The sequence below is a fragment of the Solanum dulcamara genome, chromosome 8 (genome assembly GCF_947179165.1).
Source record: "Solanum dulcamara chromosome 8, daSolDulc1.2, whole genome shotgun sequence".
NCBI classification, from domain to species: domain Eukaryota; kingdom Viridiplantae; phylum Streptophyta; class Magnoliopsida; order Solanales; family Solanaceae; genus Solanum; species Solanum dulcamara.
In genome coordinates, this window is record NC_077244.1 from 68,406,302 (window position 1) to 68,422,170 (window position 15,869).

The following is a 15,869-nucleotide window of genomic DNA, read 5'->3' on the forward strand; positions in this document are numbered from 1 at the left end:
CAAGTTCAAATTTCAGAGGAGATAAAAGTACTAGGTGATTCTTTTTATCTGTCCTAGTCTTTATGGACAGAGTTACCTGATACATATTGTTAAAGAGAGACAATAAATATCATGTAAAATTAATGAAGGTATGTGAAAGCTGATCCAAACACCACGATCACAAAAAAGAAAGCGAGAGGAGGTCTGACGGGATGTGTGAATCAGATGGTTGTGTTTGACATCAGTAGTTTGAAAAACATCACAAAAAGGAATCTGTGAAGCTCATTGGATTCTTTGTCAAATAGGTATATTAGAAAGTGTTCGACTTTGCAAGTGTAATAGATTGTTTTAGTACACATAGGACCAATTAAAATATAAGTACAGATAGTTATGTATAATAGGTAGATTAATAACTTGAAAAATGAAGCAAACAACCTTCTATAATAAGTTAAATTTCATTTATAGAATAAAATCTCATTATACTATTTAACGCAAGTTAAATTTTATTAGATCCACATAAATGATATTAAATGTAACAGGAAAATCAATTTAATTATGAGCTTAGATCCACATCAACTAGAAAGTGTTCAATTAACACTACTATCTACTATCTGTTGAATTTAAAAATAATAACAGTACTACTGAGTAAGTTTTGCATACACAAAGAAGGAATTAAGGGGACATGCCAATTTTTATGTCTGGTTTATTTAATGAAATTATTAAGGGAAGGAATATTATGTCATGTAAATACGTACTTTAAAATGTCAATTTTTAAGTTCTAAGTGACAGTTTTTGTCATTTTTAGTTGGATCATATAAACGTTGTTTTAGTATGTTTATTACTACTCCTAATCAATGTATTTTTATTTTATTTACAATAACATATAAATTTCTGCATAGCTTACAAAAATGTTTGTCATGCAAGAAGAAAAATAAAATCCAAATAATGTATTAACAATAATAAATTTTATGTGAATAGCACTAGTTATCCCTATATTACTATTACATGCCTAATTCTAATCATCAATAAAAGGATTTATTATTGTATTTCTTTCTTCTACATAAACATAAACATAAATATCTTTGTATGTATACTCCGCATTATTTTACTATTTGCTATCTTATTTTTTTATTACTATTTTGAATTATTGAAATCGAAAGTCTTTGATTTTTACATTGTATTCCCTTCGAATCTCATTTTTACTGTGTGTTTGTTGTTATCGTAAACATTGATACAGACAAGATGTCTAAACAGGCAATCATAATGGACTGTGTGTGATAATCCATTTTGAGCAATTCGGGGCAATTTCAGTTTCTCGGTGGCGGATGACGCGCAAGACTTCACCCTTTCAATTCCGTTGACACATATACAGAGGTGTCGTTTCTGATAATCAATTTCAGTTTCTCTTTGCTACGATCGCCACATTCTCTCTCTCTTTGTAAGTATCGCCTTTCTTATCTACTTTGTTTATTGATGGATCATGTAGTTTGAATCGCACAAGAATATGGGTCTAGGGTTTCTGAATGGAGCTCTGAACAAAAAAGTTGTTCTTTTTTCGTTTTGAAGCTGGGATTTCAATTAATTACTTGTGATTCTGTGAAGCAGCTGCAAAAGCTGTGATTTTGGATTGGCTCCTACTCCGTTGATTGTCTTGTTTGGAAAGTTGGGTGCTTTAGAGAAGATCCTTTCTATGGAGAATGCAGTTATTCTTGATTATACGTGCTCTTTGTGCCAAATCGTTTGTTTGTTTCTTGTTGTTTCAAGTTTTGAGTTTCTAAAATCATGAAATGAACCTAAATATAGTGGAATGGATATAAAGATTGCCGACCCAACTAATTAGGATGGGAGTTGTTGCTGTATGTTAACTCACAAATCACAATGGTTAATAGGTACCTGTAGACTCCACCTATAACTTGGTATGATTATGTATAGTACAGAAAAAGAAGGAAAGTGAGAAGAAAAATATCAATTGCGTGTTGGGCAGAAGATGTTGAGCTTAACTTTCCAATGAAGGGAAAATGGATTCACTGCAGGTCGTTTCTTGGTTACTCTTAGTTTGTTTGTCAAGGTTCTGGTAGTTGGGCTTCCCTTTTTCTTGAGAGATTGTTTCCGAAAGACCCCGGCCCAAAAGAAGAGTAATTAAAGCAAAATAACGACAACAAAATAGCAAGATAAACTAAGCAAATGAAGCAATAGGTAGTAGTAAAAATGAAGAATAAGATACTATGTGAATATTAAATAATACAACTGAATGAAGGGAAGATGAGAAGAGGAGACTAACCCCCTGCCTCTCCCACCTAAAAGTACCATAACACTCCGCTACCTACTGCCCTTACAACTTTCTAATGTTCAACATTTGATCATTTAAAAGCTTAATAGCAGCTGAGGGTTTTATTATCTAGTTCACAATTGTTCCTTCACCAAGTCTCTGATGTTGGGCTTATTAATGAAAATCTTACTTGATTAAAGGAAAATACTACTCTGAGCTTGAGCTTAAAGTCATTTTCACAGAACCCTGCCAGTAAAGAGATTTGTAAGAGCTCACTTCATCGGACTCCAATTTTAAAAAAACAGTTTCTCAAGTGTTTTAACTCTTGGCTTTTCCTGGTAGACTGGGTTTTCTGTCAACTGGAACTAGGCTCTTGTTGGTCCGAGGTTATGTTTATTTCCAATCATTTCATTAGGGTGATTGTTTGGAACTTAATCCATCAAATATCAAGAAAGTTATTTTTCGTTGCCTACTCTAAGTCCTTTGATCTCATCAAATATGCTCCATCCTACAACATATGGTAAGGGTAGAGAGAAGAAGAAACCTTGTAAGGCAGTAGACAATCAGCAGACGAGTTCTAATATGTTATATGGGTATGCGTAAAGATAATTGCTGCATCAGAAGGATCTGGGAATATATTCAGGAGAGTGAATCAGTTGGACCAACTCTATGAGTTTTCTGTAACTCAGTATTTTAATTGCATGGAAGATTTGTGGCTATCTGTGCAAAACAGAAGCAACATTATCATCCTGGGATTTTCCTATGACACATCCTGGGTCGATATAGCTTGAAAAATACAAAAAGTTGTAGAGAAAGCCAGATTACTAAAGGGAAAGGAACCACAGTGCTATGCAGGGACAGTGAAAACTCTAGATGTTCTGAAAGTGAAATGGGGCTGAAGGATAGGAACTAGTTGGAGCCTAAAATCACTGTTGGACAACAAACTCATTGAACAAAAGAGGGAGTTCCTTCAAAATTGCTTTGTTGGGTAGATTCGAGGGTGTTCACAACATTTGGAAGGTTTTCGGGGGGTGGGGGGTGGGGCTCAGGTCCTCGAATTACCATCGGACGAGGAATCTCGGTAAATCAAAAGAATATGAAGATGGAAAAACATGGAACTCAGGCTGGACCGGTGGTCACAAATGTCGGGATTCGTCTCAGACAACAATATACCAAAATGGTGTTAGATTAGGTTCAGAGGCGAACCCAGGATTTAAAGATGAGGGTGGCACCGCCATTTTTAACATAGTCATGTCAATTACTAGCTACAAAGTTTAGGGTACAACTCTCTTAAAACTTGTTATAAATTATGAGCAAAGTAGAAACTTCAAAATCATCGAATCTCATTAATTTAGTACTATTATAACAAAAGTAGATCATCCATTCATATTTGACATCACACTTTCATATTCTGAAAACTGTCAATGATTGGGACGCTGATGAATAAAGCTGTCGTTGTTTGGTGTTTGGACTGAAGTTTGAAATTTTGGGAAAATTGTTTTGTAGAACTGTTATAGCGTGGAAGAAAGGGAAGCTAGGGCTTTTAATTTTTTAATTAAATGAAAAAGGGGCGGGGTCGGACGAGGTGACAAAAACAAAATTTGAAGGCAAAAAAATAGAAGGGGTCGCAGCTGCAGCTGTTTGGATTCGAACCCACGATGTCGCGCGAAAGATCAAGACTATGTTGTGTGTTAGACCAGTGCACCCCAATAAGTTTTGTGTTTTAGGGTGCATAGTTAAATATATCATCCTTTCTTAAGGTATATACATATATAAAAAAACAATATTCTAAAGTTAAGCGGTGCACATGCCATCCCACTGCTCCACGTGGGTCCGCCTCTGATTATGTTATTGGGTATGCTTCTACCGTATGGAATCAGGATACTTTCAGAGAAATTGGTGAAAATGCTAAGTTGCGCAGATTCTTCACTTTCGATGCCGCACCTGTGTCAGATTCTCCAAAAATGCACTACTTTTTGAGAATCCGATGCGCACCAGTAGACTTTTTTGTAGAGTCCGAGCAACATAGTGAAAATGTGTGGTTCATTGAAAATAGAAGAGGAAACTATTTTGAAGAGGAGGCTACCTAAAATGGGCTTGAATTCTTGTCACAAGCCTCTTAATTGTATTCCGGGGACCATCTCAGTGGATTCTGGAGAGTTCGAGTACAATATACGCATTTGGGTTGGAAAGCACTACAGTTTGTCAGACGCAAAGGCTCACTGTTCTGGAAAGGATATTATCACTGGAATTTTTGGTGAAAAAATGGACCTCTGAGGGGATTTCGAGGAGACATGCTAGAAGTTTTTTGAATTTCAAATCTGATGGTGAGGTATCTAGGGCCATGTGTAATGAGTTAGGGTCAACAATGGGGTAATAATTTTGGCTTGGCAAGCAACGACTGAAGTCTATTAAGGAGCCCAATCCTTTTGGGCCTGTATTACATATAAAAGAACCTACTATTCCAATACCTGAACCAATGCTAAAATTGCAAAACAATTGCTGAAACCCTCTATTTGTCATAAGAGAAATTAATGTCCTGCATCTATTAACATTCAATTCTCACCTTGCATTGCAGAGGACACTGCCTTTTATTTTACTTTGTTTCTTGTTAATCACAGTTCAATAAAGTGCCTTAATGCCTAGTTATTGTTCAAAAGATGCATTATGTTTTGTGTTATATAATTCTTATTCCTGGTTTTTGTGTTCCAGCTAGTGGAAGATCCCGGTCTACTGACTTAGTGTCGCCTTGGTGTGGAAGATCCAGGTCTACTGACTTAGTGTCACCTTGGTGTGTACTGTGCAGTTTGGTACTTTGTCATGCTTGCAAAAAAGATGCTTCATTCAAATTTCAATCTTTAGCAGTTACGGTTATTTGCTTATTGTGCTGTCTTCTGCTGTGTATAGACTGAACCTGAGCTGAACTGCATCACGCCTATAAATTAACACATTTCTTAGGAAGATGCAGCAACCCGTGCAGCCAAGGCCTTCTGCCAATGGATATGACCGTCGTAAAGTTGATAGAGAAATGGGTACTAAGTTGGAGAATAAAGTGCAATCTGGAAAAACTACTTCTCGACAATTTACAGGTGTAGGTGGGAGCCACTGACTTACGATTGTCTTTGATTTCTTCCGTAGTTCTAATTGCAAGTGTTCCAGGTAAAGGGGGAGCATATCAAAGCCTGTCACGTGATCGACTAGTTTATTTAAGTACCTGTCTTGTTGGACATCAAGTGGAAGTACAAGTGATGGACGGATCAGTGTTTTCAGGGATACTTCATGCGACAAACCCTGAAAAAGATTTTGGTATGTTAGAAAAGTTAACTTAGACTGCAGGTCCTTGATTAAAAAAAGAAAGACTGAAGGTCTTTGGGTATTAATTGAAGACTCTAAACATTGTTTTGGCATATGTTCAACTATTTTATATTTAATATTGGCTTCTTCCCTTCACTTGGCACAGGTATCATTCTGAAAATGGCGCAGTTGATAAAAGATAGTTCTGAGGGGATGAAGAATACTTCTGAAACTTTTAGCAAGTCTCCATCAAAGACTTTGATAATACCGGGTAAAGAGTTTGTACAAGTTACAGCAAAGGTTTGTGTGCAACTACTATAATTCTTTCCAGCAATTACTTTATGCACTGTCTGATCTCAACAATGACAACACTTTAAATAATCAACCAAGCAAATCAGATCACAGTATATGATGGCGATGGCCTTTCATGGAAGACCTTTATATATCATTTCAAATCAATTTTTGACTCAAATTGTTGTGATTTTCATCTAGTTTTAGTTGTAATAATGATACTCTATTGCTTTGGAGTAGGGTGTGCCTACAACTTTAGATGGCTTCAGAACAGAATTCATGCTGGAACAGCAGCAGGAACTTTTGACAGATTCATGTATTTCACAATCTCGGCATATTGAGGTAGAGCGGGAGTTGGAACGCTGGCTACCTGATGATGATGCTCCTGAATGTCCTGAACTGGACAATATATTTGATGGCCATTGGAATAGGTTGCTAGTTCACATCATTTCCTTTGATTGTTTATGTTTTAGATATCTGTAGTCTGTATTGCGGGGATCCTTCAAATCCTTGACGTACCACTGTCGATCTGACACGATTTGAGTGTGGGTGATTGATCCACTCTAGATTTGATCAACCTAACTCGGGTGCTTTGAATAAATGTATGGCCAAGAAGTATAGGTTGATTAGCTATTTGGTTTTGTTTTCGGTTTGTGCCATAGAAATATATTCACATAAAGCACTAGAACACTTTGGTATTAAATGATATAACTTATGTATAAAAAACAAGTGTTTACAAAGAATTTAATTATTCTAAGCTCTAATTTAATAACTTCAATTAATTGACAAAATATATACTTATAAATATCATAATATACATTTCTTGATTGTATCTTAACACCCGTACCCATTGACCTATCTTTACCCCCGAGTATACGATTAAAAAAAATGCTAATACTGTACTTATATCAATTTATAATTACGTAATTGGTCACTTTTATTTAACTTAATTAGCAGACATGGGTTTAAGTAGTAACTGCCACTTTTAGTCCATGGTGAAATTAACAGGAGAAAAATTCTGAGCTTACATTATGTCATTATCAACTTCTTATAGAATTATTATCCTATGTTCTTGTTGAAACAGAGTATTACTGTGGTTAAAGAAAAGAACTCTTGTGATACTTCTAGTGGGATGGTTATGTTAGTTGTTCTTGAGCATCACATTCATAAAAGGCTATGTTCTCTAGTAATCCATGCATATCTAGCAGAGAAACTGGAAGAATAGGAAAAAAAGTTCCTTATAGGCAACACAAGCTAGTGATATTAAGGCTTAGTCTTGACGCTATACTTACATTAGGTCCAATGTCTTTACGGGTCTCTTTGGTCCTCTTAGAGATTTATGTTAGTAGGAATTAAAAATTCTTGTGTATGGAACCCCAAGTTGCTTAATATTCGAATGAAATGGGTCTAAATGGAGTGATATGGATAGTGAGAATGTGTGTTGCCTCCTTCCATCTTGGGATTGAGGCAGTAATTATTTTCTTGATCCCGTCCCTCTCATGCATACTTCCTACATATTCGGAACACATTCCTCCTTTCTATCTGTCTCAGTGTCTTTATCCTATCCAAAACATATTCCTCCTTTGTCGTGGAAGTGTTGTTTGTGAAGTTCTTCCTTTTATAGGCAACGCTTCTTCTCTAAAGCTAAGTAAATATGAATTGAGCTTTTTCTGAAGATAGACATTGAGTTGGATTCCGCCAGATATAGCACTGGAAAAGTTCCTCTGGTTTAATTATTATATTGCTACTGAATCATAGAGGTTTTCAACTGTCTTCAAAGTACAATAAAAGGGTTAATTCCTCCTGTAGCTCCTTTTTTAATTTTGATGTGGGTAATCATCAAAAGGAGGAAAAAGGTGTGATTCCCTGCTCTGAAGATCACATCTACTTGTTATAGCACATTATTGTATTTTAATTCAGGACGAATGCCCCTTTACAAAATGAGTTTCACTCAATTACATTGCCAATGTCCCTTTCTGCTCTATGTCAATGCAAGGTGAATGCATAGAATGGTGTTCTTCATTATTGTATCGTCCAGTTATTAGTAACTGCTAGACTCTCTTTGTCCAATGTTGTTATACTTATGCTAATTTTAATCTTTTTGCATGTCTATACTAGTAATATATTGATATCTTCTTTATAGTTGCTTCAATCTTTACAATGTGCGTGTTTTTCAGGGGCTGGGATCAGTTTCAAGCCAATGAAACACTGTTTGGAGTAAAAAGCACATTTGATGAGGACCTTTATACGACAAAGCTTGAGAGAGGTCCTCAGATGAGTGAGTTGGAAAAAGAAGCTCTAAGAATAGCTAGAGAAATTGAGGGTGAGGATACACGTGATCTTCATCTAGCAGAGGTGGGGTAATTGCTCCCTTTATACAGAACTCTTTGTTTCTAAGTGTTTTTACTCTGCTTCTTTCGCTCTAATTTTAGTTGCATTGCTTGGAATTTATTTTTCATAGGAGAGAGGGATTCAACTTCATGAGAACCTAGAAGTTGACGAGGAAACCAGATTTTCTGCAGTTGTTAGAGAGGTTGATGATAGCGGCTATGATGACTGTGAGGACATATTATTGGATTCACGTAATGATGAGACATTTCAAGGTATATCTAGTGCTATGGGCAAGTCATCTACTGACATGACCAGAAGGAAGATGAATGATGGTGCACAAGTTTCATCAAGATCTTCCTCCATGGTATACGTTTGTTTACCCACATTCATTAGTCTGTCTAAGAATTGTTTTGTTGTGCGGTACTGGGGCTTTTTCCTTCTATGAATGATTGTGGGTTCTGTTTCACAGTTCGTGTAACTTGTAATTTCTTATTATGAAATCCAAGGCATTAACTTAACATATGGATGACAGAGGAAGATATTGTCATAATAGTCAAATATCTCAAGCTAGTTGGAAAGTATTTTTAATTGGTTATTGTCTACTATTGCTGGTGAATTTGACAGCTATCCATGTCTTAGACTAAGCACTTTCAGCTACACTGCTTTGCTTATTAACGGCTATGCTTCTTCACTGTTTTTTCTTTCTTGTACTTGAGTTTGATGCACCTGAGCCGAGTGTCTATCGAAAACAGCCTCTCTACCTCCTCGAGGTATTGGTAAGGTCTGTGTACACTCTAACCTCCCCAGACCCCACTCAGTGGGATTTCACTGGGTATGTTGTTGTTAGACCAAGCGCTTTCAGAGTGAATCATGTGGTTTAAGAGCCTATAAACAATACTTTAACTTCTGTGTACTCGACTATGATAAATATAAGCTAATTATATGACGTGTTTTAGTATTTCTATGCCTATCTTGCCCGTAGGATGAAGTGCAATCTTCCCAGCTAAGTACCAGCAGGGATGTCTACCAGACTTGTTATGATGATCATGCGAAACGGTCATCAGCTGAAGTTGTCGCTAAAGATGGTTCTATCATAAACAGGTTTGCTATGATCATTCCTTTCTACCACGGTGATACTTTTTATTCCCTTAGGCTGTTAAGTCTATTTTCTGGTTCCACGACTTGTAGTTTTAAAAGATAATGTTAGCCTTGTTAGTAATCTCATTTATCGTCTCTCTAACTGAAATTATCTTTTTAGGGGACTCAAAACCCTGTTTAGTGAGCATGCTGGAGCAAGTTGCAATAAAGAGGATACGAGAAATCAAATGGTTAGCTAATCTCTGACTTCCATGATGCTTAGTGTTTTCATTTTAACTTATTATTAATGTTTTGGGTACTTTTTCTCGGAGAACTTTCTTATGGTTGGCGTTTGTTGTTTCATGTAGATAGCTGAAGTTGCTCAAACGTCAGTATTGGAAGGTGAGTATGTCTTGTGAGCTGGAGTAGTTAGATATGTCATGTGAACTCCCACGAATGGAATTTTTTAATTATTTCCCTTGTGTTGAAAATAGTGGACACTTGGCCAACATATTTGCATTTTTCATTTACAGTAAAAACAACCATACCTCAGTCCCAAACAGTTGAGGTCGGCTGTCTCTGTGAATGAGGCAAAAAGATATACTGTATCTTGGCCAACATATATATATATATAGGGTCTTGCTAACCTACTACATGAAGGTAGTAAGTCATGTAGTAGGTTTGCATTGTAACCACTTTTGATTTACCCAAGTTACCCTCAATAGTCATTTAAAAACACATCAATTACCAGGGCTTTTTGGTCTTGCCAGAAATTAAAAAAAAAACTAATCGGGCTTCTTCTTCCTCATCTATCTATCGTCTCACTGCGTTAATCTTTTCTCTCTCTTCCACAAGTCTTCCAAATTTTACAAGATATCAATGCAACTTCAAGACAACAAAGATTTTCTTTTTAAAAAAAGGATTTAGTGAAGTTACAGAAATTCTTGGTGAGAAGAATGTGTTGGTGCAATTAAATGGTAAAATTATAGGGTGATTACATTTTGCCTACATTCAACTCGCATCCTGAAAATTGAGATTGAATTTGTGACCAAGGAATGAGATATGTCATGCTTTTGCAATAACAATTACTTGATGTCGGTAATTGCTGTCTCCTGGTCTGTGATACGATTGTGCTTTTGACAGTGCGAATTCAACTATGTCAATGTCTTTCTTCCAACATCTATTTCTGTTGACCTTAGGTTTCTACTCTTGCAGATTCAAAGTTTTCTTCAAGAATGAAAATGGAAACTTCTGATGGGGGTAGATTGTCTTCAGACATCTCTGCATTGCATGTTCTTCCAGTGGACCAGGATAAGATCACAAGTTCTTCTAGAGAGAAGTTTGAGGGTGCGGTGTCTTCCAAGATTCAAGGGGCTTCACAATCTGCTAATTCTCGTGTACGACCTAGTAGTTCTGTTCTATCCGCTTCTGATGGAATAGGTGCTGCCTCAACGTCAGCTGACAATGGATTATCACGAACCTCTTCTGTAAATTCATTTTCGTCAGAAAAATCCACATTGAATCCACATGCGAAGGCAAGAACTGTTTCTTAATCTTCCCTTTTTCAACAAAATGAAAGAACAATGATCCTGCAATAATTTCCATAGTTTCAATTGGAGTTATGCTATTCCCCCCTCCCCCTGGCTAATCATCTACATGTTTATCTATTCTGCTTCTGTTGAATATTTTGTCAGGAATTTAAACTAAATCCTAATGCAAAGAGTTTCATGGTGTCTCAATCACCTTTGAGACCCGCTTCTCCGATGTCTGATAATTCCTTCTATTATCCAGCTGGTGTGGCTACTGTTCCAAATATGCATGGGATGCCTGTTGGGGTAAGTGATGATTGTAGATTTTATAGTCAATATATGCGGAGTTTGTTTTGACAGAAAAAAAAATCTCTATGAATTTTACCTGGTCTGTCTTTGGAAGTCAAAGCATGGTTGACTCATTAGCTGTATTACCTATGTTATAGTTTGGATATGTACTTGTGTAGTATCTATCAGCTTTATTTTGAGTGAAATATTTGGCCATGCTGGTGGAAATATTTATAGATTTTGTTTGTCGGTAACCCATTTTTGGGTGGCACTTTGTAAAATCTGCAAGTGTGTTTTCCTAAGAATGTTAATTTACATGAGGTGGAATACATATGGATTCTTTCATTTGTAATCTTCTGCTGTTGATTGGTTACCCTTCGTTCTCATTTTTCATGGTGGAACTAAAACTCTATGTGCTGTTGCAGTCAATTGTGGTAAAATATTGTACTTCTCTTATTGGGTCTAATTAATGTTGTATTGAATATACCACTCTCCCCAGACCTCACTTGTGGGGTTACAATGGGTATGTTGTTATTGAGAAAATTTGTTCTTTTGATCTGCCTATAGTTTTAAAGAAACCAAAAAAGCTGAGAACTTGTTCTGTAGGCGTCCTTGATTCTTTTCCATTTTCCTCCAAATTTGTCCATGCACCTGTGACCATAAGCGATGCAATGCTGTAGATGTATTAGCTTATTGCTTTTGTGCTCCTCTTTGAACTACAATTTATGGAGTGCGTTGAGGAGCTGAAATTGCTTGTAACTGCCATACTGTTTTCATGTTGTTGGAAGATAGCCGGTGAAGTTCACAAATCTTTTGAAGCTATTGTCACATCTTTGTGAAATCTTTTTTCTTGTACTTGTTGGTGTTTCAACTAAAGACGTGCTATTTCCCTGTTTCCCCTTTTTCACATTTTAATGCATTATTGAAGGTTTGTTAATCATATATGTGATGCAGGTTGGTCCATCATTTTCTGCACATCAGCCTGTTATGTTTAATCCACAGGCACCTGTACCACAACAATTTTTCCATCCAACTGGACCACAGGTTTGTCAGTTTTTTGGGTTATCAGCATATATGTGTACTGATTCTTCTGTCATATGATTGAAATGAGTTTCAGAACGTTCAAAATTCTATTCCTTTTGATGCAGTACGGACAGCAGATGATGATTGGTCACCCTCGGCAAGTAGTCTATATGCCGAGTTACCCCTCTGTAAGAAATCTTTTGACATTTTACATTTATTTTTGTTGATCGTTACTCCAGTAACACCGAAATAATGATGAATTTACGTAACAGCAGCCAAACGCTTAAGCTGTGCTCCAGTCTGTTGACTGGTTCATACATCAATAACAGTATTTCTGATTATTATGCATATAAAATTGATTGTTTATATGTTTGGCCAAATAACCCCTTTTTCGCATAAGTGAACCGTGTACTTGAGAGTTTGCGTTTTCTAATATTATGTGAATATCTCTCTTGTTTTTAGAGAGAGCCACAGTTCAGCAAGAGTCTTAGGGGTCATATAACAAACTAGTGAAAAGCGTCAACTCTCTCTCTCTCTCTCTCTCTCTCTCTCTCTCTGTGTGTGTGTGTGTGTGTGTGTGTGTCTGTTAGTGGCTTAAACTGAGTGTTGCTTTGTTGAGACATGATAGGAAATGCGACGAGAGTACTAAGCAGTTGGCAAACCATATCGCGTGGTGGGTTAAACCGATTGATGCTGTAGGAAATAATTCCTTACTCTAAATTTCATGGATTGGTGAAGGAAGTTCAGCTGGTTGATGAAGGGGGGTTCCAATGATTTGATTAGAGCTCTTCCTTATACTGGGGATATCAGTGATTGTGAATTTGTCATAATCATAGATTTGTAAGCTTTCAGATTTACAGTTTTTCGTGAAGTTAACTGTGATGTTTCATTGGTATACTGCAGTTGATATTTCTTCTCTTTGATCTGTACTCATAATGTATGTTTCTCTTTTCAATACTATTTAGTAGACTTTTAGCTACTTATTGGTGGAAATTAAAACCAAAAAAGATGTGAAGAGTCGATTTACACCTTTTTTTTTTCAAGTTTATTTTTCATTGGCATGGAAAATATTCCCAAAAGACTTCTTACACACCTCCATCTTTAACTCCACTTGTTGAATTGCACTCGGTATATTGTTGCAAGTTAAAATCTAACTGTATGAGTATAGATGACTACTTGTACGTTTTACTCAAGTATTTGGGATAATTTTTCTACTAATTCAGTGAGTGTGGATATTGATAATTGATTAGGGAATGCTGTTACTAATATATATGAGCTTAATGCAAATAAATGAGACTCTTATTTCAGTTATATTATTGTTGGATGAGATGGTAAGAGCGACCAGGGAAGCCAAAGTAGCAGGAAAAAAAGGAAGAAAACTGCTGCGTGTCACTACTTTTATATGCTATAATCGGTAAAAATGCGTTTACACCAATTCAATAAATATGTATTTAACCTTACACTTACACCAACTCAATAAATATGTATTTAACCTTACACTTTTATTGTTAAATTATATTAATTAATACATATTTTTACTTTAAATTTTTTAACTTAATTATGATAAACCAGTATGATTTAGTGTAAACATCAAGCACAAATAAATTTTTATCCACTACCATCTTATTGTTTGCTTTTCTTGCATAGTTTTGATGAACATATAGATATAGGATGATTTATCTGAAAAGTACGAAGTCCCTTTAACATCTTTTTATCTATAATTAACTTTTTTCATTCACTTAATTGAATCGCACTTAAACTTAAAATAATTTTTCACTAAAAAAATTATCTTGAATACAACAAAGATCCTATATTTCTATTGCATATATTTTAACCAAGTATATACTTAGACATACGAGATATTACTTCCTTTTTATCTCCATCATGAGACAAGTAGGAAACAGGATTAAAGAAAGATTGTTTTTATTATAATTTACGATATTGGAGTACTCTATAGTACATAACATATAGAAGGGTAATAGACAAAAAAAAAACTATGGTTAGCATATCCCCTAGCAATAAAACTATATTTCAAAAACTTTCCTTCTAGTTTTAAGCAAGCATTTGGTTATAAATTTTGAATCAAATAAAATTTTATTCTCAAATATTTGTTTGATCATAATATTCATCCGATTTTCAAAATTTGATCTTTAAATATTTTTAATGAGTCATTTTTTGACAGAAATTTTACTTTCACTCACAAAACTTCAAAAAAAAATAATCAAAAAATATATGTCTAAAAGCAACCTCAAAAACTCAAATTTTCAAGTTTTAAGTTCTAACTTCAAAATTTAGGTGATCAATTGTTCTATTCTCATTGAGACTTTCACTTTTGCCTGATAAAGTATCAACGTCCATGAAAAAAAGAGTGTAGCTATCAAATCTCGACATACTACCCCCGTCACAATTATGTGACATTTTTTATTTTTTGAGATTTAAACTATGTAAAGTTTGATTAATATTTTAAATTATATTTTTTTATTATATTAACATGAGAAAAATTATAATTTATAGTACTTTTGTATAATTTTTGAATATATAATTTAATTTTAGAACATTTAGTTGATATAATTTAATTTAACTTAAAAGATTAGTTAATTAATTCTCAAAAAGAGAAAAATACCGAATAAATTGGTATAGAGAAATTCAAATAAGTAAATGTCAAATCATAACCAATATATATGAATTAAATAACCAAGACCATAGACGAAAAAAAATAAAACCATGGTTCATTTGGTTGCAATTAAAATTATGCAGATATTAATAATGGTGAAGCTAAAAAGTTACTTACTTAATATTTAAGGGGTTCTTTGATTACCGATTAATATTATTTAGATATTAATTATATATGAATAAGTTATTCAAATATTAATTATATAAAAATAAATTATATAAATATTAGTTACGTAGAAATTACTAATATAACGGCTTATTTGCAGACGTAGGGTAAATTAGAATGAGATTTGGGATATCTCCTAATTCTCCGAACTCTAGCATTAGTGAAGATTGATTCCACAAACTATGCATTCGGCAATATATTTTTTTAAAAAGGATAATTGCCCTTTTATTTTTTTTTAAAATTGCTGAATATGATATTTTGATAGAAGTTATTATTTGAAAGAATTTAATATTAAATAGGGTATATTTGTCAAACTCTATTAATAATGAAAAATAGGTAAAAAGATTTTTTATAAAAAAAATCAAAAATAAAATAAAATACTATAAGATGTGGTAGTCAATAATATTATTGTTGTGGTCAATCTAGTGAGTTGGGCGACATTGCGTCTCATATTTAAATCTCAACAAAAACAAAATATTACTACGAAAAGACTTTTCAATCAGTAGCTGAGCTAGGGCGGTTTATTCTGATTCACTTGCAGATTCACCAAGCAAGATATGTCATCTGCCTATTGAAAAGAAGCCAATATTCATGCAAACAAAAAAGTCCCCTTATGCTTTAGTTGATCGGTAACATCAATTAAGATCAAAAGGATAAATTCTTCCGTTATCAGAATATATTTTTTATTTTCAAGGTTTCTGATTTATTTTTTACAAAAGAGATTTCAAACGATCGAATCGGAAAACTTCTCTCCACAATTGGATAAGGAGAAAATCATTTTTACTGACTTAATAATTTCTTTTATCTGTTCACTATTTTTACTGATCTAATAATTTTTTTTATCTGTTCTAATCTCAACGACAAAAAATAAGATTAGCCCATACTTGATGGAATGTGTTAGATATCCGAGAAACAAAAATTAAAAAATCATTGCTACTAAGCTTTTACC

General features: G+C 34.6%; 1 protein-coding gene across 3 annotated transcripts; it reads left to right on the plus strand.

Annotated features, from left to right (window-relative positions):
• The first annotated feature begins 1,159 nt into the window (after positions 1 to 1,159).
• LOC129899091 (polyadenylate-binding protein-interacting protein 4-like) lies at positions 1,160 to 13,107 on the plus strand. Of its 3 annotated transcripts, none has more exons than XM_055973895.1 (16): positions 1,160 to 1,417; positions 4,961 to 5,058; positions 5,156 to 5,343; positions 5,408 to 5,554; positions 5,709 to 5,842; positions 6,074 to 6,264; positions 8,011 to 8,188; positions 8,295 to 8,528; positions 9,147 to 9,265; positions 9,423 to 9,492; positions 9,610 to 9,643; positions 10,457 to 10,776; positions 10,936 to 11,076; positions 12,013 to 12,102; positions 12,207 to 12,269; positions 12,710 to 13,107. In XM_055973895.1, the coding sequence occupies exons 3-16, from the start codon at positions 5,211 to 5,213 to the stop codon at positions 12,728 to 12,730; spliced, it is 1,875 nt and encodes a 624-aa protein (XP_055829870.1). In that variant the 5' UTR covers positions 1,160 to 1,417; positions 4,961 to 5,058; positions 5,156 to 5,210; the 3' UTR covers positions 12,731 to 13,107. The 3 variants fall into 3 exon arrangements, with proteins under 3 accessions (XP_055829870.1, XP_055829869.1, XP_055829871.1); XM_055973894.1 differs by having other exon boundaries at positions 1,161 to 1,417; positions 4,961 to 5,039; XM_055973896.1 differs by having other exon boundaries at positions 1,161 to 1,417; positions 4,961 to 5,039; positions 5,156 to 5,337.
• The last annotated feature ends 2,762 nt before the right edge of the window (positions 13,108 to 15,869 follow it).